Source organism: Clavelina lepadiformis, chromosome 1 (genome assembly GCF_947623445.1).
Source record: "Clavelina lepadiformis chromosome 1, kaClaLepa1.1, whole genome shotgun sequence".
In the NCBI taxonomy this organism is placed as follows: Eukaryota; Metazoa; Chordata; class Ascidiacea; order Aplousobranchia; family Clavelinidae; genus Clavelina; species Clavelina lepadiformis.
In genome coordinates this window covers 23,503,737-23,528,908 of record NC_135240.1, presented here as the reverse complement: position 1 = coordinate 23,528,908, position 25,172 = coordinate 23,503,737, and the positions used below count along the sequence as shown (strand labels likewise).

General features: G+C 36.1%; 3 protein-coding genes across 5 annotated transcripts; 1 reads left to right on the top strand and 2 right to left on the bottom strand.

Annotated features, from left to right (window-relative positions):
• Positions 1-451: 451 nt before the first annotated feature.
• Positions 452-17,347, bottom strand: LOC143464401 (transcriptional regulator ATRX-like). 2 transcript variants are annotated; one of them, XR_013118512.1, is made up of 26 exons: positions 16,603-17,347; positions 16,264-16,476; positions 15,967-16,101; positions 15,738-15,866; positions 15,397-15,546; positions 15,156-15,311; positions 14,640-14,777; positions 14,380-14,557; positions 14,014-14,151; positions 13,733-13,908; positions 13,176-13,316; positions 12,907-13,008; positions 12,411-12,547; positions 11,912-12,201; positions 11,449-11,623; positions 6,280-6,495; positions 5,290-5,467; positions 4,873-5,052; positions 4,391-4,546; positions 3,864-4,070; positions 3,597-3,677; positions 3,173-3,319; positions 2,707-2,832; positions 2,014-2,107; positions 583-1,856; positions 452-519 (listed from the first exon to the last, which is right to left on the bottom strand). XR_013118512.1 is itself a non-coding variant. In XM_076962191.1 (25 exons), the coding sequence occupies exons 1-25, from the start codon at positions 16,795-16,797 to the stop codon at positions 1,378-1,380; spliced, it is 4,317 nt and encodes a 1,438-aa protein (XP_076818306.1). In that variant the 5' UTR covers positions 16,798-17,347; the 3' UTR covers positions 452-1,377. The 2 variants fall into 2 exon arrangements, 1 of the variants encoding a protein (XP_076818306.1); XM_076962191.1 differs by having other exon boundaries at positions 452-1,856.
• On the top strand, positions 7,376-10,951 carry LOC143464579 (putative ammonium transporter 1). Of its 2 annotated transcripts, none has more exons than XM_076962561.1 (10): positions 7,376-7,686; positions 7,999-8,222; positions 8,322-8,490; positions 8,665-8,836; positions 8,948-9,072; positions 9,244-9,405; positions 9,635-9,793; positions 9,928-10,083; positions 10,245-10,377; positions 10,559-10,951. In XM_076962561.1, exons 1-10 carry the CDS (start codon positions 7,575-7,577, stop codon positions 10,743-10,745), a joined length of 1,599 nt encoding a protein of 532 aa, XP_076818676.1. In that variant the 5' UTR covers positions 7,376-7,574; the 3' UTR covers positions 10,746-10,951. The 2 variants fall into 2 exon arrangements, with proteins under 2 accessions (XP_076818676.1, XP_076818593.1); XM_076962478.1 differs by having other exon boundaries at positions 8,310-8,490.
• A 2,473-nt stretch (positions 17,348-19,820) lies between the features above and the next one.
• Positions 19,821-24,034, bottom strand: LOC143464536 (growth hormone secretagogue receptor type 1-like). The gene is made up of 7 exons (XM_076962368.1): positions 23,803-24,034; positions 23,473-23,604; positions 22,921-23,056; positions 22,336-22,464; positions 22,002-22,156; positions 21,196-21,425; positions 19,821-21,011 (listed from the first exon to the last, which is right to left on the bottom strand). Exons 1-7 carry the CDS (start codon positions 23,862-23,864, stop codon positions 20,728-20,730), a joined length of 1,128 nt encoding a protein of 375 aa, XP_076818483.1. The 5' UTR covers positions 23,865-24,034; the 3' UTR covers positions 19,821-20,727.
• Positions 24,035-25,172: the final 1,138 nt, after the last annotated feature.

The window sequence follows — 25,172 nt, the reverse complement described above, 5'->3', positions numbered from 1 at the left end:
AAAACTATCACAAGCATGGTTAAAACATTTGTGCGAAAGAACTCTCTCTTTTATTACCTTTCTTTACTTTATATTTTTGGGGTCAGATTACACAAAAACCTACGATGTTTGAGAACGTATGTTTATATTGGATTAAAGATTGATAAATGCTGTTGCCAAGGAACTACAACAATATCTGCTCTCGCACAAAAAAATCAAAAAAGCACAATAGAGGAAATGTTTTAACTGAAACAACTAGCCCGGTCTAAATCTAGAATACAAACTTTCATCGTTATGATGCCTTGCGTGCCTGTGTTGAATGGGTAAACTAGAAGTGCAGCTGCTTAATTACCTGCGCGCTCCTTGGACGAAGTCAATGTCCAAGACAAAATATAAAAACAGTCCAGGTGTACAATAATAAATCCTGGTTCTCCTGTAAAATAAAAATCCCAACCAGCGAAGAATCAAGACGTCGAACATTTGCCAGTTATTTGCTTCTAACCGACATCGCTTTCTCAGTGTAATTCTCCTTTAAACAATCTAATAAAATTCAACAATCAACAAACACTGCATAACGTTTTCTAATGATGTATAAAGACAAACCTTCGAAACAAATAATCCAGAAAAGAACAGAAGAAATTTCCTAAGCTAGACACAGTGCAGCATTTCAAGTGAACGGCGTGAAGTTGGCTGCCTGATACATGGCTACTTCATCTGCTGATACAAAATCGACAAAACTTTGGCCGTCGCTTAGCTGCTTCTTGGTTGTTCAAATACAAGTGAAAATGGTGGCATACTGAGCCGGACTAGAGTTACCAGGAAAAGTTCACACGTTCGAACAAGTTGCCAGATAGCAGTCAGCAAACCTCAGGCTCAACTCAATGTGCAGGACTGTATAGTGTAGAAGAAATATTGAAATTCTGATAAATGTAGGAAAAGGGCAAGAAATCATTTCGAAGGAAAAACACATCACGCCCGCTATAGAAGGTTGCCTCTAATAAAATAAAGATCCGAAGTAAAAATTGTGTAAATTCTATATAAATCGTAAAGTAAAGTACCCTCTGTGATTAAAGTGTTGAAATAAATTAAACTGCTGCAGGTTTGCTTCACCTTAACTTCAACGCCGTTTAAATTAGTACGGTAAGAATAGCATGGCGCTTGTATTACGAACAGTGAACGAGAATTGCAATGTTAAAACCTAAAAAAAGAAAAAAAGACTGCTAAAACCTTTAAAGAGAAACAAACTTTTAAACTTTTGAAATAGTGTAAATGGAAGGCAGTGACACTATCATGATTGTGTATGAAGTTCTGACCGGAAACCCATACGCACATATACCACAGACTGGAAGGAAAACATTATTGGCCCTGAATGTTGACAAAGGGTATCATGAACGCTAGTTAAGAGCCTTGACGATTTCTGGATCGAGTCGATCTAGACTTTGCATTTTTTATATAAGCTGCTTCCCAATCTTCTTCTTCACTATCCTCCATTTCTTCTTCATCTTTGTTCTCTGAATTCTTCCTCTTCGGAGTCTTTTGCTTCCTTGAGCCTCTCTCTCCTCCAGTGCCCTGTCCCAATTTCACGGTCAGCACTGGCTGCTGGATGTTAACGGAGCTGGGAGCAGAGTGGGGTGCAATCACTGGAGATGCTTTTCCTGCATCTGGTTTACGTTCAACGATAAAGCAATCATCATCATTCTTAACACCTGCTTTGTTCGCACTGTCAGGAGGTGGAAAATTCTGGTTTTCACAAGTTGGAACTGGTTTTGTGTCTGCTGAAGACTCACGCTTTAAGAAATCACCATCAACAACTTCTGCAATTTCATTCTTTGCACTTTTCAAATCGTTGTCGGGCAAGTTGTTGATAGACGTTGTACCTATCGATAAAACAGCATTACATCTCAAATTTTAAAAGTAAGTTGTAACAAAGAAGTCTATCAGCTCTAAGTCAAAAGTAGGATATCAGTGTGACTTTCAACAACAACATGCTTTATTCAAATACTAGAAGTAAAGAGGATTCATTTTAGAACTAACCAGCGTTGCTTTGTGGAGCGATCATTTGGGCAAACGACTGCCTTGCAAGAAGAGCAGCCTGTTGAAGCATCTGGTTGTTTGAAGTTGTAGGTTGCTAAAGAGATCGAAATGTTTAAAGAAATGTTAGTGGTATGCTGATGTTAGTGCAAGTGGACAAGATTTACTTAGTTTCAATTCGGAAATCTGCAGTTTAACTGTTTTATGTCTTATGCTTTAGGACGTTCAACATTATATCCCCATACTCTATCTAAATGAATCTAAAGCTTGCTGAGCATAGCAAATGGATCACAATGCAAAATAGCTAGCTAAGCCACATTCAACATACTTATATATGTGCTTCATTTCATTATGGGAATAGGGAAACCACAAATTTGTCTGGATTTAACTCACTGTAACGTTAAAGTATTTTTTCAAAAGGTGTTCACAAAATATTCTTAGAACTAGAAAATGAGGTTTGAATGAAAACTTCTTTTCCTTGTTGATGTGCAGAATATATACAGTGGAAGCTCGTCAAGAGAAAGCTGAAGTGACAACCGTTTTTATTAAATTGAGTTTTCCCCAAAGCGGTTATCTGAAGTCGGTGTAATTGATCTTATCAAAGAATTTCGCCAGAAACAGCAAGGCCAATTTGAGTTAAAGTTGTGGACTTGAGTTAACAAGATACCATCGCAGCCACTAACACCTGGCACCAACCTGAATCAAGGTGTCCATTGACACAGGTTTGAACTGATTAGGCGGCAACTTGAATGCATAAGATCCTGAAGTGGCGTTTGGAATAGCAGAACTATTCGGAATCGACTCACTCAGCACCATGGCGAGCTAAACATGTAAACACAGGAGATTTTCCTTAAACAAAACCGTATGTTTTTCTTTTTATGGAATGTAACGTGCATTATTTGAGCAGTTCCAACGTCTCTATCAACAGAAACAGAAATGCTGATAAACATAAAACAGTACACCTGAAAAAGCAAGCTTATGCTTGCGAATGCTCGTGTAGAAAAATATAAACAAACTTAACCTTCAGAGTGCCAAACTATATCCTGTTTTTTGTTTTACTATAAAATTTGGTTAACACGGTTCAGATAACATCAATTAATTAATGTTAAGCTTAACATTAATTTTGACTGTGAACTTTCTTTGAAAAAGCACTGCAGCTTACTCTTGCATTGAGACCGTGAAGGTAGCTCTGTTGTTGTTTGAATTCCCTTTCAGCCAAATTTCTCAAGTTTTTTCGAGCCGTACTCAGTTCAAATGCAATAAGTTGAAGGGCTGGATTTCCCATCGATTCATACATTGGTAATTTGCGCTGAAATTTTTAAACAAAGTTAAAATATGACTTGGTTCTTAGTTTGGTAAATGCGCTATGAATACCTCTGCAATACTGTAGTTGTATTAATTACAACAGTTTGGAAAGGTTAAAGATTAAAATAATATCTTAAATGTAAAAACTAGCTACCATACATCGGTCAGCATAGCAACAGCATTTATAATTACTGTAAATGCTTGTTTAATATTAAACGTCTATAATATAAATGTCAATAACTACTTCAGAAATCAGAAAAAAAATAGTAAACAAAAAATACCAAATTTTTCACGTCTGTTTCAAGAGGCACAGGCTGCTGTTCATGTAAGGTTGTGGCTACACGATTTATCGCCTGCTGAGTCTGTAAAGAAATAGTTAGAGTTGCTTGAAAATGCTGGAGAATAGCCAAATCCTTTCGCAACACTCAAACTTTAAATGCACTTGATCAAGGGCAAACCTCGATAGTTTAATTAAAGTAACTAAATAATTGTTCCCAAAGTCAGCAAACATTGTTAACATTAAGAAGATGTAGTATGGGATACCATACCTTCACCATCATAGCATGGATTGATTTTGCCTCCTGTTGTTTCTTCAAGGTCAGCTTACTCAAGTTCGATTGAAGAAAGGATGATGTTTGAGATGTTATTTGGCTCTGTTTCATTTGCTGGACGAATTTATCTTGGTAAAATCTCTGCTGCTCAGCTGTGAGATCAGAATAATTGATCGAAGTGATAATAGGCTTTGCCTGTCTCCCCTGTAAAGTATCAAACTCTTGAGTTAAGTGAGAAACAGTCAAGCAATATCTAACAGAGTTACTGCTACCTCAATCTCAACATCAAAGTAATTAAGAACTCGTAAAAAAGAACACTATGAAAATATTTTGGCCTATTTATTGAATTAAACTGCGTTCTTTGATAATTAAGATAAAATGCAAAGTTTCGAAATAAAAATAAACAGGTCCACATGTCTTTAAAAATGGTATGTGATCAATTTCATTTAGATCACGCGAATGCCAACTGGAATTTCTCTTGCAGACATTTCTGTGAGTGTGAAGGCGTATGATTCATTTCTTACCTTTTTCTCATTCTCATATTCATCCCAAGCGGCCTTCCTATCTGCTTCCGACAATTCTTCGGTCTCCTGATGATCGAGCAGAGAGTCATGCTGATGGTAGGAGGAGATCAACTTCTTTGTCTTGTCTCCAACCAAGATATCGGCGAGAAGATTATCCTTTAATTTAAAGAAACAGGATTTTTTGCAAAATAAATTGAACAAATCATTATTTGGAAAATTGTTGCATGTAGAGCGTCATTGCGGCATTTCTGAGGAAAATTGTGGTAGAAAATTAAACAAAATTTCCTAGGATAAAAATATGGACTGTGTGCTAATGAGATAAAACTAGATTAGCTGAGGGTTGAATGCCACAAATACACATCTTTTGGTTGGAGGTGCGTATACTGAATACATTTCTTTTATTTTTCAGGCTCAGATGAACAGATGGAACACTTAAAATATACCAGCAGTGCTTGCATAGCAAGCCGAAAAAGTTTACCAACCTTTGGCAAAGCATGGGACGTACCATCTTCATCATCTTGTGCAACTAACGGTGTAAAATTGTAAAGTTCTTGCAAATCATGAGCAGTAAAGTGACGGTTGATTTGCTGTTCATCAACGACCCGAAATGAAAGAGACTGCTTTGTGACTTGTCTATCATAAATCTTTTCTTCCATTGTACCCTGCAAAGTAATGAAGTCTTTACAAAGGTGTAGTCCTATAATTTTTATTAACAATAAGTTTCTTCATTCCACGTGAGATCTAAGCCTATGAATCTGTGACTTCAAAGAGTATAAAATGAAATAAATGAGACAGAGATTACAATCTTTCTTACAAAGTATTTCCTAAATATTATTACCTTAGTGTTACCTATTTGTTACCTTACGCAGAAAATAAACAAATTGAATCAATTTAGTAACCTGGGCAATAAGTCTGTAGACGTAACACGCCTTCACTTGACCAAAACGATAAACACGAAAAATTGATTGGATGTCATGCGATGGATTCCATGATGCGTCGAAGATCACGACCCTGTTAGCGGCAACCAAGTTTACTCCAAGCGATCCAGCTCGTGTTGATATTAGGAAAAGCCGAGCCCTGTAGAAGATTAAGTTTTGCATAAACCAGTGGTTTTAAACTTCAGAAATCTGGGCATTTTAAGCCAGTTTCTGGGGTTCGGTAGAAACTTTTACAAAAGATTATTGTAATTTGTGAAAGAATTTCTGCTACGCAACCTTTCCTTTAGAAAGCACAACACAAATAACATTTAATATCTTTATCTTAGTTTTAGGGTTTACTGTGCTAAATATTGTTGTTTATTGAGGAAGCGCGTCGTTGGAGAGATCTAAAATATAACTACATTTCATAACAATGACATTCAAGCAACATCAAAATAAACAATAATCAGCAAGTACAGATACTCAGTACTTTCGGTTATTACCTGCGGATTCGTGCGAGATATAAATGATAGCTTTGCTGTGTCTAAAGCGGTAATAAATATGATCTCTGAGAGTAACGATAACAAATGACCAATGTGCCCAGGCTATATCTAGGGTTCGACATGATGAAAAAGGTTAGGAACCACTGGGTGAATATCACTTGGTGATGCAGTATTGCTGTAATGTTGATTATTTTATCTGCAATATTACTTAATTCCATGTATTGTGCGATGTGTTGCGTACTTTTTTATAACTGAAAATTATGACCCCGGTTTTATTTGTCCTATTTCTTTTATGTGCATTATTTATACTTATTATATGAATTATTTATTCTATTCGAGCAATTAGAGGACAAGCGTGTAACAAAAATTAGAACAATACCGCCAATGTCAGGGTCATTCAAGTCCAAAAGACTATAAAAGCCGTGACTTAAAGCTGTGAACTTTACACTTTGTGAAAATTACTCTTTACCTCCTGTCGTTTTCATCATTAAACATGTTGATATATCTCTGTCTGGTCTTGCTCACCGACGAACCATCGATTCGAAAATAGTCGATGTTTTTGTACCAAACCCCATATGAGTCGGCCTCATTGGGCATATCACCACAAGTGACAGTTTTCAGGGTTGTCTCGGCAAGCATATGTTCAATGAGATCAAGTGACAATAAACTCTGGCTGAAGACCAATCTGCAAGTGAAGAAAATTTTGATACATTTCAACAATAAATTTATTAAAGCTACTTACCAGCATGATCGGTATACAGCAAGTGGTATCTTAATAACAGAATTAGCTTAATATTTGAGCTTGAAAGAGCGGTGCTAGAGCTGCGGACTGGCAATTACATGAATTGGATTCAATGCTCAGTGACGCTACTTTTGTAATGATCTTGAGCAATGTTTGCTCATGTTCAGTTATCCTGATTAACAGTTCCAAATTGTGACTACAGAAAATATCTGAACAAATCAGTATAACTTGGGGAGAGTTGAAATTGATTTATTATACCAATTGTCGGAAGAACGACAAAACCGCAGAGAACTTCATATTTTATCATTAATTTTATTAATATCAATAAAATATGTCATTCGCTGCAGTTGTTGTCATTCTTGCAAATATTTGGCTAAACAAATTAACCAAAAACGTGTCAATGAAAAATGCACACAATCAACTTTGGTAACTAGTACGATATTATCACCAATTTCAAGATGAGCAACAGTTGTTCTCAATTTAAGGATAAATAGTCAGATACAATACCAGTACAGATGTGCTACAGAGCTGTGTAAATGATAAATTTGTCCAAGCAATACATAATGTATGATGATCTTACAGAGTTAATTGCAGTGCACCATTTCGCTGCATTAATTTAGCTTTTAAAATCCAATAATATAAAGTAATTTACCTGGATTTACCCATTAGCAGTGGCCTAAAGCAAAATTGACAGAAACTAGCACAATAAAAATGAATAATTGAACAGAGTGATGCGAAATTATGTTGTCATTGTAATGAATAATTAATCAAAAACAAGAGGATGCACAGACTATGTGCTAGAACCTAAAAGGCAAAACTGGACCAAACAAAAGCAACTGTAAAATCTGATAACATAATTACCAACACTGATTGTAATTTAAGGAGTATAAAAGGGAAGCATGAACTCCATGGTGGAGTTCAAATGAATCTGCAAATTCAGAAAGTTTAAACTGGAACCTTAAGCTCCTAGGACATTCCTGTGTGAGGTTATAGTGCAAACATTTTTTGATTTAAAACCTAGAATGGCCAGAAACCAAAATGATCCAGAGATAATTAATTCAAGTCTGATATGGCTCAAAACGCAGATTGATGTAATGAAGGAGAACAACAACGAAGTATTTCTTATTTTAACAGGTAATGTTTAGTGAATTAAATGTAAGAGTATTCAGTGCAGTCCCATGCGAAGCTGCATTGCTGTTTTGCCAAACACGATGCTAAATTTTACTTGTAGTTGCAGTGCTGTGATTTTATTCTTGCAGTGAATAATATTATGATCTTTACACTGTAAATTTATAGCTTTTCAATAAACAGCAATGGAAAAAAACTGTTACAGCACTACCAATTTATTATATCCACCAGAGCTTCTTAAATTAACACTGAATGCATAGAACCATCGCTAATGAATAAATATTGGTACTGGTAACTATAAAATTTTTGTACTGACAGGAATGTTTATTTTTCTCATGCAATGTGGGTTTGCTTTTCTTGAAGCTGGATCAGTGCAGAAGAAGAACACAATAAACATCCTTGTTAAAAATATCCTGGACAGCTTCATTGGTTCTATTGCTTTCTGGGGATTTGGTTATGCACTTGCATATGGTGTTCCAGGAAATGGGTTCATAGGGCATCACCATTTTTTCTCAACTTACGTTGATTATTTTGGTGAAAAGGTCAGAAAGTCACAAATTTTATGCTAAGGAATATATTTATGATAACAAAATATCCATTAGAGCTAAAATTATAGCAAGAAGATTTAGTTTTCTCTGCAGGACACAACAAACTCCAATGCAACAGTCCTTCCGATCAGTTCAAATGCGTATTTTGCGAACTGGTTCTTCCAATATGTATTTGCAGCAACTGCAGCTACCATTGTTTCTGGCGCGATGGCAGAACGTGCCGAATTTGTATGCTATATCGTCTACAGCTTCACAATAACAGGTTCCTTTTGATGAAAACATTTTTACAAAATTGATAATCAGGGTTTCAGGAAGTTTCATTTTGTATATGGAAAATTACACAATCCAATTTCTGTGCAAAATCTCCAACTAAAACTCATAACCAAGACCTAAAATGTAATTGGGTTCACTCCACTATAATTGACAACAACTTTAGGATTTATTTATCCCGTCGTCGCCCACTGGGTCTGGTCGCCTTATGGCTGGTTGAAAAGTGGGGTAGGAACCGACCTTTTTATGCAAGATTTCGCTGGCAGCTCAGTTGTACACATTTGTGGTGGTGTGGCAGCGCTGGTGGGGGCAAAACTGGTCGGACCCAGATTGAACAGGTAAGGCTGAGATGGAAGTCAATGGAAATAATACAAGACATTTCTAATCTCTTCTTAAGGGCTTGACAGAATAAGGAATAAGCACTAACAAAGACAGTGTTAACTATTTAGATTTTCGGAAAACGGAGAAATAAAGCCGATTCCAGGACATAGCGTGCCACTCACTGCTCTTGGCGCATTCATATTATTGGTTGGATTTTTATGTTTTAACGGGGGCTCGGTACAAAGAGTTTCAGGTGTGATACCAGTTTACATTTTTTACTTGCCCAGACATCAACAAATGCGAATAAAAAAATTAAGATTTTAAACAGTTTTTTAGAGCAGGACTGAAGCAAAGCAAATGGTTCATCATCCAGGTTATCTTGCATATAGCATCTTTGACATGCACCAAATATTCATTTTAATAGAAAAAGGTGACAGCGCCATGGTGGCCATGTCAGTGATGAACACAATTCTCGCCGGATCTGCTGGAGGATTAGTGGCGATGGTCACAGATAGAATATACAGCGAATACAAGGGAAAGGAATCATACTGGTCCCTGCTGATCACTATAAATGGGGCTTTGACAGGTAAAACTAAAGCACATGTTTAAGACTTCAAACACACTAGTCAAATGTCAGCTTATCTTTTGCAGTGGTCCACTATTTTTTTCACACTCATATTTCCTACCATATGTGGCGAAATGTAAAACAAATCAGCCAATGCACGGTTTATTTGATAGCTTAGCCTTAGATCATTAAGAATGAACCAGCATTCAAAAAACGATCAGAATTAATTGTGAAACATGTTCTGTTCAAGGTATGGTGGCATCGTGCGCAGGATGCAACGACATTGCACCGTGGGCAGCAATAGTTATTGGTTCGATGGGAGGACTGGAATTTACATTTGGAAAACGACTATTGATTCGATTTAAGATCGATGACCCTTTAGATGCTGTCCCGGTACATTTTGGGGGAGGTAAAATAGGATTTACTGCAGTAAAACAGATTTTGTAACATAGCCACTTGGTGGGGTCATATAGGAACGTAATTCTAATAGTATGGTCATTGGTCAATTACGGATTTCCAACTGCTATCATTTTGACAAAACAGGTTTAACTGGTACAATCCTGACACCAATTTTTGCATTGCGAGGGCAAAATATCGATGGAAAACCTGTTGGTGGTATCATTTTTGGGGCTCACAAAAAAGCTTTCATGGGTCTAGGATGGAATTTAATCGGATGCTGCGGGATAATTCTATGGACTTGTGAGAACAGATGTGTATGATAAGTCTAATAGCCATTGAAGTATTGCAGTTGACAGCATTGTATAAGATGTATTAAATCAACAACAAGAAAAAATGTAATTAGCATGACAAATCAATAGTTTGAAGACCAATGTATCGATGGTATTGTTTACTTTCCGCAGTCGTGTGTTCCTTTACTATGTTCTATACGCTGCAAAACATCGGACTGATAAGAATTTCTCAAAAAATTGAAAAAGCTGGCATGGATATTAAGAAACACGGGCAAACTGCTTATCCAGACCACAACTCGTTGCAGTTAAGTAGAAATTAGGTCAACTTTAATTTTAACTTACAGTGCACTATTGTTCTAGCAAACCAGCATACAATGATCCTTTATAGTTATATAGTACAATTTTGTAGCATGGTTAGTTAGCTCAATGCACATTGATACCCAGAAAGATATTCAATTAACTCTTAAAGTCTGTGTTATACAAAGGTTTGTGGATGAAGCAGCCAATGCAAGCCAAGGCAATCTTGAAAGAAAACCACAGAAAAGTAACAACATGGAAATGATAGATTTACCTGCCTATGTTAACACAACAGCATGGGAAGATGTGACGACTTCCGTACCGCAACAAACTAGTAGCTCGGAGAAAAGTCACAACAACAACTTAGAAACTTAGTGCAAAAAAATTTCAAAAAAAATATATTTCAAAAAATTTTTTGTGGGAAGTTGTACAAACAAAATCATGTAGTTAAACTTGTGTAATGAAAAAATGTCAAAGAGGTAACGTGGTTAGCAGTATGCAAATATGAACATGTTTGTCATATAAATATAGCATAACTTTGTGTGTTGCGCTGTGAATGTAAATTACAAATCTAAGGTTTCTCTTTATATTGTTTTCGCAAAGGGTTTGGAGTTCGGTGAACTTAATAACCTACAGTAGATTATGTAAAGTCCAATGTCAAGTTGAGTCATTCTTGGATGCATTACGTATATATATATTTATATATGTTGTCAAATCAAAATCAATTACGACAAGCCTAACCATTGAAATGGAACTTCCAAACTATTGCCCTGGTCCAAGCTTTTTACATACTGGCAAAACTTTATCAAACCAGAGATGTTTGGAGACCAAAGTGGTCACATTGGCTTAGTATGGGGGCGATCAAATGGCGGATCAGGTGGACCTCATCATGTTGTGAGGTTTGGCTGCGGTGGATCATGGCAGAAATCATTTGAACACCCCAGGCTTGGTAGTTAAATCATGGAAGCACTAAACTTTTAATACGTTCATTTCCATTCCATTTTTCCATAACTTTCATTGCATTAACAAAGATTCCGGTACAGATAAGTAAAAAATATGTAAGTCGTCAGTTACATACACTTTGTCATCACACTCATTTGCGAGACGGAGGATTTCGAAGAGAACCGTTATCTTTCCTCCAGCATCCTGTGCTAGAAAATCGTCTTCCTTAATCAATGATGAGTACCATGCTTCATCATCCTTTTGCTGCTCTTCTTCATCCAAACCATTCATCTCAATATCTGATGTTTCTCCTTTTGCAATAATTCAACAACATATAACGGTAGTTTTGTGACTTTCCAGGAATTAGAACAAACGTAGCTAAAATTAATTTTTTCTATTTCTTAGTCACTCGAGTAGTTCTTAGTCTCCAAACAGTTTAACTTAACAAGAGCTGCAACTTATTCAATACTTTTAAGAGCTTTGGCCATGATAAGTTCTACTGGTAACATATTTCTTGTAGAAGATAGTTTAATATATCATCAATAAATATACCACCATTTAATATACTGTTAATATACCGTTTAATATACCATCATTACCTCCATCACTACTGTCACTGTTTCCTCCACGAAATCTGTATCTTCCTGCTCTTGTTCTTCTCCTAAACTTCAGGGAATCATCTTTTCTTTCCTCTGAGTCACCTTCTTCATCAGAGGAGCTGGATGTTGATAAGCTCGATTCCTCACTAGGTTCATCATCACTGTCTTGTATACGTTTCCGCTTCTTGCGTCGAGAGATTTGTGTCCGCTCGGTGATGTCAAAATCACCATCATCATCATCATCATCACTATGGATTGCTTTCAGTTCATGGCCATTTACATGAGTTTCACTGAGCGTCATAAATTTTCATGGCATTAAATAATGTTTAACTTAGTCAAGATACACAAATCCAGACATAACTTTCAATTAGAAAAATACTGTAATTTCGACATAAAATACAGCACATTGTCAAGCACTCTACAAGGTCTTTTCCCAACACCACGCATCATCAAAATTAGGTTTTTAATAAAAAATTGCTCGGGCCGATCATTGTGTTACCCTTCTTTGATTGTTGTCAATCCTACTTTCTCGGAAGTATTTTCCTCAAAATTTCCTTTCTCTTCTCCTTCTTCCTCAGTTGATAATGCTTCATCTTCTTCTTCTGAGCTTGTCATAAAGTTCTTCATTTCGGCTGCCTACAATGAAGAATCCTAATCTAAAAATTGCTACAGAATTCTTTAAAAGAAATTTATTTCTTAAGAATCCGCTTTGGTCCGAGCTGATTTTAGATTCATAAACATTTGAAATTGGCAACACAATATGATTGAATAGGCAGAACTGTTCACAAGAGGTACATTCTTCTTTAAAAGACAACTTCGACTATGTTGGAAAGAAACTAGTTTTTTAGAGCAGAATAATAGGAATTTTATAACCAGTATCGTTCCAACATAAAGTGCATTTAATAAGCAGCTAAATTTATAAACCAGTAGGATACTTGTAGACATAATAGCAAAAAATCCGATAATAATTTTACAGCAAATGAATAAAAAGATACCTTTTTGTCTGTGTGCATCTTTAATACTCTAGGATGGGTCCAAATCCTCATTAAATTTTGATAATCTGCAAACAAACCAGTGTCTCTGTTCCCTTGCACAACCTGAAAAATAAAGGTATCCACAATAGGCAAACTCCAGATACTTTTTTTCATGAAATGCAGCCCAACAATGCCCTGTGTACTACAATACACCTAACTTACCTACAGTATATCGTGCAAGTTATCGCTACATGGTAGATTATCTAAATTCTTCATTAATGCTTGCTTACTGCATGGGGGTTGTTTCCTCTGTTGGTCAGTGTATCAAGGTAATGTTGATAAAGTTTTATTTGCAAAGCAGTTTGTCGAACTTTTATGATGTACTCATGTTTGTCACATAAATACTGGGCAAGTGCAGTGTAGTCTTTCCTCTGTTATGTACAGAATAAGAAGACGATATATATATATAAAACAATAGAAATCAAACAGGGAATAATGTCTCAGACTATGACATAGCATTACAATTACTCCTACCTACAAATGCGCCATGCATAATCATGATTACATAAGATTTGAAAGGTATGACCTGCATACCAAGCAGAAAAAAGCTAAACAATAAATTGTAACATTTAAACTTTAACAATTTGCTAAAAAATGTTATTTTTACAGTTTAGGAAAATAAATAAGAAATTTGAGAGTTTATAATTCTAAATGGCAGTGCAAGCAATAAAAAAGGTGTAGATACCAAAAATTATGCCAACTGTCATGCTAAAAACACAATGCTCCCTAAACTGGCACAGTTAACGAAGCAAAAAGCTAGATAAATAGTAGGCAATGCATACAACACCTGTACAAATCCTCTTAACATCTCATGTAAGACATGGCACCTTTTCTTCATAATTCTGACATCATGATACGTAGAGTCAGAATGTTGACCGTTCTGAATAGGATTGACAAAACGATTTCGAAATTCTTTCAATGTTCCAAGTAAATTTGGCTTCACAAAATTTACCATACACTGATCTGTATAAATGCAAATTTATTTAGTCTGGATATAGGATATTTAAATTAAATTTTCATATAGGATATTAATTTCAACGACACTTACAATGTTTAAAACAAACTTACACTCTGCCAAGTTATTTTGCAGAGGTGTTCCTGTTAAAATCAAGCGTCGCTTTGTTTTAATTTTGCCCATAATCTTCGATATATGAGCTTCCGAATTCTTAAGTTTATGGCCTTCATCACAAACTATGATATCTGGCCCTGCAAAGGTTATTTATGTATGTTTGTATATGACATTACTGGATATTTCTAAAACTCTAATATAGCTATTAACATTTGCAATTTAATTAAGAAAAATTATTTAAAATCAAACCTGCTAGCTACTACATCACACCGATTTTCGACTAACATTTTAAAAACTTGCTTTCAAATTGAAAATTCTCAAAACATTAAAATAAAGCAATAGTGAGTATTTCATTTCTATAACACCTGGATCTAAAAGAAATTCTTCCAATTTTTTCTTGTGTGGTTTGTGTTTGATTCTAGTACCGGTGGCTAAAAGACGAAACATGTCATATCCCATCACCATAACACCACCTCTATCTCTCCACTTCTTTAAAGCATCAATCCTGTGTCTGGTGGTTTGATACTGTGCCAGGTTGTACAGCTGCAACAAAAACAAATTTACAAAACTGGAATTTTGAAAATTTCAAGAAATGGAGCAAAAAGCAACTTTCATGATGTTTTACCTGAAGAGGTTGATCATCTGGCATCCAACGACTGTACTCGTCTATCCAATTAAGCAGTGTATTTAACGGTGCCACCACAAGGACAGTGAGTAGAGAGAGATGATCACTGGTTAAGATGGTGTGTGTGGCAGAGATTGTCTGTAAATTACACAAAATGTTCAAACGACGAACGTGCATGGCACACGGATAGAGTGTAAGTACATCTTGGGCAAATGGTACTATACAGAAAGATATATACATTAAAGCAACATTTAAACAACAACATGGCTGTTAAACTAGACTATATTTTGATACAGTGTAATCATTTGTCATTATCATATACTGGTAACTTAAAAAGTGTAATATGATTCAAACAGTTACACAATGTGAACCAACCTTCAAAACAGGGGCACAGATTTATACATTATAAACTAAATGGACAAATTAGTTACCAAAAAAAGTTAAAAACTATTTCCATAAGATAAATAACATAACATCACCAAATCATCATATACACTATATAATAAATTGTTTTACTTGTAAAGTTTTTCCAAGGCCCATACAGTGCGCAAGTATACACCCACTACCATCGCCTTTTTCTGCACATTTGGTGCTTTCAACTAAATTATCCCAAATAAATTGTATTCCTTCAACTTGGTGAGGTTTTAAGTTGACAGTGATAAAAGGATGGACCTGAAATTAAAATGCATCTTTTATCATGAATATTACACAAGAAAATGGGCCAAAATATTTCATAAAACGCTTGCACTAAACAAACTTCGACAAGTGGATCTTTTTGAAGCACGAGTCGTTTGGTTATTGGTTGCGAGTGTAATGAGGAGTGTTCATCCACATCAACCTCCACAATCTTGTTGTCTCCTCTTTCTTCCAACCTCTTTCTCCGTTCCTCTTCTTCCTTTTCAGCAACCTTTATCATAATGGAAAATACAATAACAAGGGGTCATAAATTCGACGATTTTCAAAGTAATACGATTCCTACATTTGAACTTTCATTGACTGTTGAATATCTATGCATATTGAATTGATACATTTCCACCAAAAGAAGTAAAAATCCCAATAAAATAAAATCACATAAAATTAAAATGGTAGTTTGCTTACCTTTGTTTCTTCATTGAGTTCATCAGCTGCAAGCACATGACGAATAGCTTTACGTCCACTATTTTTCTTCTTTTCTTGTTTTCCTTTCCGAGTTCTTTTTCTTCTTTTTCTTCTTTTTGCGGCTTGCCTCTATGATTTGAGCAACATTAAACAACAGCAGAGCTACAAGTAAACACTAGACAAAATTGTTCAATTTTGAAACTGACCAACATTAATGTGGAAAAAATACCGTTTGTCTTCTTCTTGTATTATCTGTGTCTTCTTCTTCCTCATCTCTTGAGCTGATTTCTGTGCTGCTTTCAGCAGACTCACTACCATCACTGTTATCCCCTGTTCTTTGCACACGCTTAGTTCTTTTCCGATTCTGCAAGAATAAATTGTCATCCATTTATACCAAAACTGACATACAGTAGGCACTTAATAAAACACTAGACACAAAATGTTTGCTGAAATAAAGTCAGTCATGTAATTCTTACATATATCTTATAAAATTAAAGACATAATGATTATGTATAGATAAACAAACCGTTGTAGTCAATTCCTCCTCAAATAAACTAGATTCTTCATCACTTTCATCTTCGGATGAAGTTGTGTTTTCCCAATGATCATTTTTATACTTTCGTTTGGATTTCCTTTTTAGAATATATTCGTCCGAATCCTGGTCACTTTTATCTTGCTTGTCAACTTCTACCTTTTCTTCGATGTCAATCTTTTTCAGGTGTATACGCAGCTCTTTTTTCTTTGTATATAATGACACACAAAACTATAACAACACTTATAATTTGAATAAGATACCAATCAGCCAAAGGGCTTCAAGATTTAGTAAACAATAACTTAAATACAACTAGAATGGCAATATACACACCTTTGTAATATCGTTACATCCAGCATCAGAAGATGTGGATGTCTCAGACACAGATGATTTTCTTGCTTTGCACTTACTTTGATATTTTTGAGATGGTGTGTCTACAAAATCACTTAGATCCGATTCGCTTGAAAGAATCCGTGTCCGTGGGGTGACTTTCACTCTGGGCATCTTATCACTACATACTTCACACATAACACAAGTTCATAAAAACAAAAACAAACAGGGGTCATTACATTATTACATTCAAACCATGCTCTGGGGCAAAAACAGCATGTTCAAGTTCTATATCATACAATAAGAGGAAAACACGTAAAACATAAAACAAACACCACTCAATATCTTGGCAAGGGGAATGCTGATTTATGGTACCTTAGTAGCACAAACTTAATTGGGGTCTAGTATACAAGTGCACAACTACAGGATGCCTTTGTATACTAGACTCTAGCTACTCAAATTGTGACGTCATCAGGTTGTACACTTGTTTACTAGACCCGAAAATTGTAGTTAAGTTTGTGACAGCTTTTTGTGTACCCAGACTAACAATGAGACATTTTTCAGCAAAAATTCTTGTGTGCAGTAGCTGAAGATTTGGCATGCAGCATAGACTTCAAAATGATTTAGTTTAGAGCTATGCATTTTAAATTCACATGCTAGTCTAACAGCAGACACGCAAACACACACAATTAACAAACAATGAAACAAATTTACACATAAGATATAAAAAACAATCCCACATTCTTATATTTCAAAATTAAAATTTGGCATGAGGGTCTTCTTTGTATAAGAAATACACAAAAACAGAGCCAGAAGTGGTATTCACTGTTTCCTTATGGTTGATAAGGAACAGTGCGCCAATGCCATAAGCCAGACATGGTATTCCAAAATTAACGATTTTAATTAAAGTAAAGAGTTTATCTTCCAAACTCAAATCTTGCAGAGGTCGTTCGGTACAGTGATACTTTATATATGGCCAACAACCTGTCCTCAAAATATGATAATTATGACCATCAACTTCCCAGTTAAAATGTGACTGCCCTTTCTGATCGTTAATAACGTTCTTATATTTGACAAAATACGAAGTCCAGTGTGGATAGCATCTTTGTCTTAGATGTGAAGTTAAGACAGTTGAGGCTTTTGGCAACGTGGATTTGGCAAATTTCCTTAGCATATAGCAGCCTGTAGTAGCATAGGCTACTTTACTCAATTTTAAAAAGGTATTTAGATTTCCATAAACTGCAGCCTGTATGACTAGTAGGCTAGGTTACGCCGACTCCAGTCCGCTACAACTACGAAATCGCCAGTAATCTGTCTGATGGTTATTACCGGTATAGCTATCGCCTATCACGATAGTCAACTTGATCAACATGTGCAGAAACATACCACAGGCCAAGGTTAGTACATCACCCAGGGTGCCTGCAAGTCATATAGGTTCGCTTGGATCGCTGGGATCGCTTGGACAGCTTGGATCGCTTGGACAGCTTGGATCGCTTGAATGTTATCATACTTGTCATCATAGTGACACCGTAGGCTTCGAATGACTTTTATAGTTACTGAATCCAACTCATCCACAAGCGACCGAAGCAATCTAAGCGGTCCACTAATTAGTGACAAAATGATGGCTACCGGCAAATCAAGGAAAATTTGACAGTTTCTTTAAATACCATAGATATCAATACAAAACACAGCGGTACCTCAGACTAGACAGCAAGCACACCACTCAAAGAGGAGCAAACCCTATATTTAGTGTGGCAGCCGTCAGGCGTCAGGAATTCTTGGCTTATTGGCCTATATATTAGATTGCTTCTAAAACTTCCAATGTGACGCTTGCATCTGTATCACCAAAAAGGAAAGAACTTCACAGGTGCAGCAGCCAGCAGATCTAACCCCAGTTGGCCTAATCTAGGCTAGGCCGCTGCTAGCAGCCAAATAATTAATGTTAACAGCAAGCTGTCAAGCTTTCGGCAGCAACTAATAGCAAAGTTCTATTCGAGAAATCACAGTCTGCTGTTCATTACGTCACCATAGCAGCCTTGTGCATGCTAGCATACCAACAGTAGCCTGTCATTTAAAGAGCAGCAAATAACTGCAGGGTGCTACTCCAGCAATCAAAGTCTGTTGATTACGTCACAAACAGCAGCCTAAGTTTATACATCAACAACAGCTGCCTGTCAATTACTGAACAGTGAACAATAAAAGAGTGCTATTTGAAAACAGCAGGCTGCCGTAAAACAACACCATATTGACTCGATTGTAAGCCGCCCTTAATTGTATAAGTCGCATTTATTGGTGCTAAAAAGTTGATCAATATAAGCTGCATATATTGGTACAGTATACTGCACAGGAAAATAGGGAACAGTAAGCTTCTGCAATACTCCTACTCTTTAGCACCTACTCTTTAATCTTTTTGACAATATCATAAATTACCTGAATTACGTGTTTTGTAAGGTACAGTAAACCTTTTCAATATACAGTAAACAGTAGGCCTACACTCTATTCTCCACGACAGTATCACAAGCAGACAAAAATTTCGGTTTGATAAAGAAAATGTTAGCCGCCCTTGATTGCAAGTCGCCCTTCAATGTAAGCCGAATAAATGATGGTACAAAAAACTTTATAAGCCGCGACTTAGAATCGAGTCTTTACAGTAACACCGGTTCTTCTGATTACAACCAGGCTGCTTCTCCAAATCACTAATCAGTCACTACATAATTTCAACAATGACAGGTTGCTAGACCGATAAGCATTCAGCAACCACGTGACATTATCAGTTGCAGGTGCTACCAGAAAACAGCAGTCTGTAATTGGTGTCGACATGAAAAAAGTTTTGCATATGCTCAGTTTCAGTTAAAATTGCTATTACTAGAAATCGTACGTTCGAGGTTCGAAAATATTTTTTACAGTTACTTGTTAACCTAACTTAAATTTTTTTAAACTTTACATGGTAATCTAAACTTAACCTAAATTTATCTTCTAATCTAAATTTTATTTTAATTAAACTCTAAATTAGATAAGAACAGCTATTTGCTTAACTGCTCTGACTTAACCGCCTATCTTTAACAACAAGCTTCGTGACACGTTTTCAACGAAAATATGAAATATTCACTCTCACAGTTAAAACGTGGAAAAACACTGGTATATAAATTTATCGCAAGAAGATAAAACTTCAGTTACTGGCTTTAGAAATTGACAAAATAAAATTAAACAGGTCACAGGGCTTGCAGAGACAGCACATTTAATTATAAAATGGAGCACAGAAAATGAAAACAAAGCAAGACGCAGAAAACAGTAAATAACAAGTCATTGATCTTAATTTGACAATTGAAAATGTGCAGAAACCAAAGCAGACCTACACGAAATGACGCAATATATCCCAATATTAAAAACAATCTAAGGTTTTTATGGATTACAAATTTCGAAATAAAAAATTTATACCTGCTTTTGTGACTTTTATTGCAACCACTTGCTATGCAAAGTCTAATTCAACCCAAAGAAAGTTAAATTTCGAAATAGGTAGCCTACTACCCTGCCGCTACCTAGATGATCAGCCTTTAAGAAACCTTTGTGTGGATCCAGCGCAGCAGTTGTGGCCTAAGCCAACCTTTTCGTTTATATCCGCTAACTAAAGCAAATTATTGACAAAACTAGCGAGATCGCTTTGTCATAATCGTAAGAGTGTTAATCCACTGGGCATGAACTTTACTGTAATAGCCTAGTTCCATATCTGAATCGCGTCAATGATTTCAACATGGAAACATGTTTTTGTTTATTTAACTTGTCAAAAAACAATAATTATGCAATACAAAGCCTAGCTGCATTTAAAAATATTAGAAGCCTTTCAACTTTAAAGTTTTAATTGATAGATTAATTTTTGGCGAGGTTCATAAAAATCAATGACAGTGAACATACACAAAGGAGAAAAAAAGCAGACACAGCAAGTAGGCTACATCTTATGCCCGGAACTTGTCTTGTATAAAACTATGTTTTTAAAAAAAGGAAAATCAAGTGCAATGTAGACAACCGCTTTACAAAATCAGTGTATCGTTAACAAAAAACACCCTGTAAGATACTATTTGCATGACATGTAGGTGAATTGGAACAAAACTTGTGACAGTAGATGTTAGATCAAATAAATCCATTGGCAATAGTTGATATGGCGTCGGAGCCAGTGCTGCGTGGCCTCTCCTTTGGCTTAGGCCTGGGAATGATCGCGAAACAAGAATGACATAGTTTTTCTTTCAGAAATTTCTTGGTGTAACCTCTGACCTTTGATGATCCAAGGTTGTAAAAAAGCGGATTGAGACACTCGGAGCAACGCAGAAAAATATATTCGATCATGCCAAACCAGTAGTCAATGCGAAAGAAAAGTTGTGTTTGAGGGTAATTCTGAACTGACCAAAACTCATAAGCTAAAAAAAAGAACTGATTAGATTCTTATTTCACCACAGTAATTACATTTTCATCTTTGTCCTAAGGTCGAAACAACAAAAAGAATTGATTTCATAGTTTCATATTCAACATAAAGCACAAAAAAACCATATAGCGTAACCAACTACCAAAAATACAGAAGTTCATGAACAAACGTAAGTTTACCTGTAAAAGGAACATAACCCAACAAAAATGAGATAATGATAAGGACAAGTTGGATTGTTGACTGCCTTTCTTTGCGCTGAAGTTTTTCTAACTTCTTTGAGGTGGCGCGTTTTCTCGTTCTCATGGCAACCATGATGATGGTTGCTATGCACATCACAACAACGCCAACCATAGGGCCGTAGAGGAAGATCGAATAACCGACTTTTTGGTACAATACGTAGGAATGCAATCTAATTGATATAGTAGTTTTTAAAAAAATTGTGTATTTATTTAATCGATATAGTGATATCGAATAGAGATTTTATTGCGTAACTAGTAAAGGCAGCCTATGCGTCTATACCTATGGAAGAGTTCAGTTTTGACCCAAAATAAAATGACAAAGTTTTATCATGCGGGAAGCCGACTAAAGCACTGATCTATTGTTTATCGTGGTATAGGCTGAGTAGGATTCACTTTCACCAAATATGAAAAATGTGTGATGTCAGTTTTATAGTGATTTATGATATATTTCATCATAGCCATCATCAACTGCATGCGAGATTGTCTCGTGTGAACGACGTTTTGTACATGCAAGAATTTAAGGTAAGATGACAGAAACACTTTAATTATTAATTCCTTTAATCCCTTTGTGTTTTCGGGTTTTATCCGGGAGAAGGTTTATTGAAATGTCAGAAAACAGAACTTAACTACAGCATATCTCGCGTTATCTTTAGCCATAACAGTAACCTGAATGATAGTGCATATCCACAATTAACACAGGAGCCTTTTCATGATGGCATGCCATACTGTTACTGCTGGCAGCTCACCTTTCCACTAAAGCCGTACACGATGGCCATCTGGCGTCCGGCAAGCCACTGCCTTGTGTCCTGTAAGCCGCATCACGAGTTCTTGAGCCAAAGATAAACATGCACGGGATGAATCCTGAACAGAAGCATACGATCCATATGGCTGCCATCCACACCTTTATGAATGAATTTATGGGTTAAGTTGTTATGAGACGTGGTATTGTAAAGTGACAACGCCACGATCACGTAGCGACAATATACTAAATTATAAGGCTTATAATATAAGCGGTAAAACATTAGTAAATAGAAATAATGATATCAGTAAATAAAATAATGATAAACAGTAGTCTCTCACATTTCCGTGAAATAGCTTTATCCTGTTGTACATGAACGGAAACTGTATTGAGACAAAGCGAAGGATGGCAAAGGATAGGACGTGCAGTGCGGTCACATATGACGTCATGATGTCTGCCGCCCAATAAAACTGCGAAGGAAAGACGTTTGTTGGCTTTTTTCAAGGAAATAATTTGCAAGATTGGATCAGTAAAATATCGCCACGCGGCCATATGATGTTTTTGCAGTACACGGTGTTTCATTTTTTTTCAAAGCCTTATCCCGACTGACGCTTATGACATAGCCAGAGGCAAAAATCATATAAAAGTGCTTGTTGTTGCAGCAATACTTTTCCGCGTATATAGAGGATACGCAAAAATCTAGCAAATTGTTTGTAATAATATCTGCGCATTCTTGGCATTTCAATGGAAGTTACCGTTCCCGCTAAATGACACACTCAGATTTATGAGCGCTTCTTACTGAGAATCATGCATACAGCGCTCGATTTTCGCGAAAAAAGCAACAATAAAAATTTTTTCAGCCCTGAATAACTATTTAAAACCTTGTCGAAGCGGAATGATTTAGTTTCAACTCAAAAACGTCTTACCTTGCACAGAAAGTCCGGCAGTGGGGCCCACTCGTCAAAACCCCAGGTCCTTCTGTACAGGAAGAGCCAGCTTATGAGAGCCGATATAAGATCGGATACACAAAGGGACAGGATAAATCTCATGAAAACATTTTCGCTGAAAAGGAAACCGCGAATTATTTTCTACTACATAACGATTCTATTTTCAGCAACAGACTCAAGACGGGATTTCCAAGTACAGTAGCTTTCGAAATTTTGGCAACATTGTACATTGCGCACTCGGAAGATGATAATCAACAGCAGAACACCAAAGGATGGGTTTGAATATAAACAACAGAATAATATCACCAACGAGAAAGCTTAAAATGGCCTGATTTATTCCGTCGAAAAAAAAACAAGACCAAGTATCTAAGCAATGCTGTTAACTTTATTACACATTGTTGGTCTTATACTATCCGTTGATGGTTTCAATCCAATATTTATGAATTTGCTCTCTTGTTGGTCTTGATCTTTTGATGTAAGCAATATGAGCGCCCTTACAAAAATATGCACCACAAGCACAAGAAAACATACTTGAGTTCTTTGTAGTAGCCAATGACTGCAATTGTTAGGGTATTTCCACAAACACCAAGCACTAGAAATGTGAAAATGAAAACTGACGAAAGGATAATGCCATCTTCACTGAATGGCCGCTCGTACGTTATGCTGTTAAGAAATATAGACGGTTACTCAAAATAAGACTTTTGGAGTGGTCAATTCTCAATACCAAATGATCAAGTTAAACGTAATTAAAGCATAGCGACGCGTGGGCGACTTGGAACGAGGTGACGCCTAAATAATCACTAGAAAAGATTATTTAAGTTTAAAAATGTTGAAACTGAGAAAAGTACCGTAAAATCTCACCTTTCGTTTGACGTCACGCTCATCATTGTAACATTGCTCAACGGTAGTGGTGTGGTGTTCATGATCGCCGATGCATATCACCGGGACAAAACCGATACCATGCAGCTACGTTGTCGTAAGAAAAAATGAGCCGTCAAATATTTCAGACCTATACCGTCAAATATTTCAGACCTATACCGTCAAATATTTCAGACACGTCAACGTTTTCTAAGAAAAATAAATTTTCGTGATTAATTGCACAGCGTATTGTGCATGACATGGCACGAAATTTTCAGTTCTTAAAATGATCGTAAGCTGAAAACTCAAAGACCAATAACTTGTCTTTTATTGCGTAACACATGAAATTTCTCATCAAGACTAAAGCCGTTGAAAAACAGGTTGCTGTTGTTATCGAAAAAGTACACGCAAAGAAAAATGTTCACAGTGAAAGTTCATTTCAGCTTTAATTAAAGTTAAGCCATAAACAAGTTCGTCTTGCAATTCTTAAACCTGAACCTCCTCACTTAAAAAAACTTCCAATCCTCTCGGCAGCTTGCTTACAGTTGTAGTGAAATACCTTCAAGTTTCACAACTCATCAAAACTTTCAATAGTTTTCAGAAACTTAAACTGTTTTGGTAAACTGTAGCCTACCTGGCTTTACGAAAGAGTAGTAACCAGTGTCATATTGTAATAACATTTTTCTTCAACTACGCAGGTTTCATACATGGATGTCTACTACTTTCGAATTTTTGAACACTTTGAAATTTTTATCTGTAAACGCAGCTGCCGCCACACCGATACCACTACTGATCCAGACCAAACGCTTGCATTGTTTGAAACGTTCGCCGGAGGCTACTAAAACTATTATGACGTCAACATGTTTCAGCAAATTTTTGAAAGGTTAAATTTCTGTCAATTTAATGACATTAAATATCCCTGATTTTGTTCGAAATTGCATAGATTGGGCAAGTTTGTTTCGCTGATCGCTGGGAAGTTGTATTGGTTGTTAGATTACATGATTATTTCTTCCTTTTTCAGCTCTTTGATATAACAACGTTAATATTTTATAAGAAACTCTTCACAAGAAATTGCAGAGGTCACTTTTTCCAAAGCTGAGAAATCTGAAAAACTCAAAGTTAAAACACTTTTCTTAGTTGTTACTTGCGCAAATCAATTGTTTTTGTGTTGGTTATATAAGCGACATGAATAAAATTCTATGGCTATAACCTTCGCTGTAAATTTCAAGCCTGTTGTTTGCTTAACTAAAAATACCTTTGCTCTGGCTTAACACTGGTTCGTGTTTTGATAAATTAAGAGGCTCTGTAAAAATCTTTTACTGTAAATTTAAAGGCAAAACTTGAGTAACTGAAAGCTAAGTTACTAGTTAAAT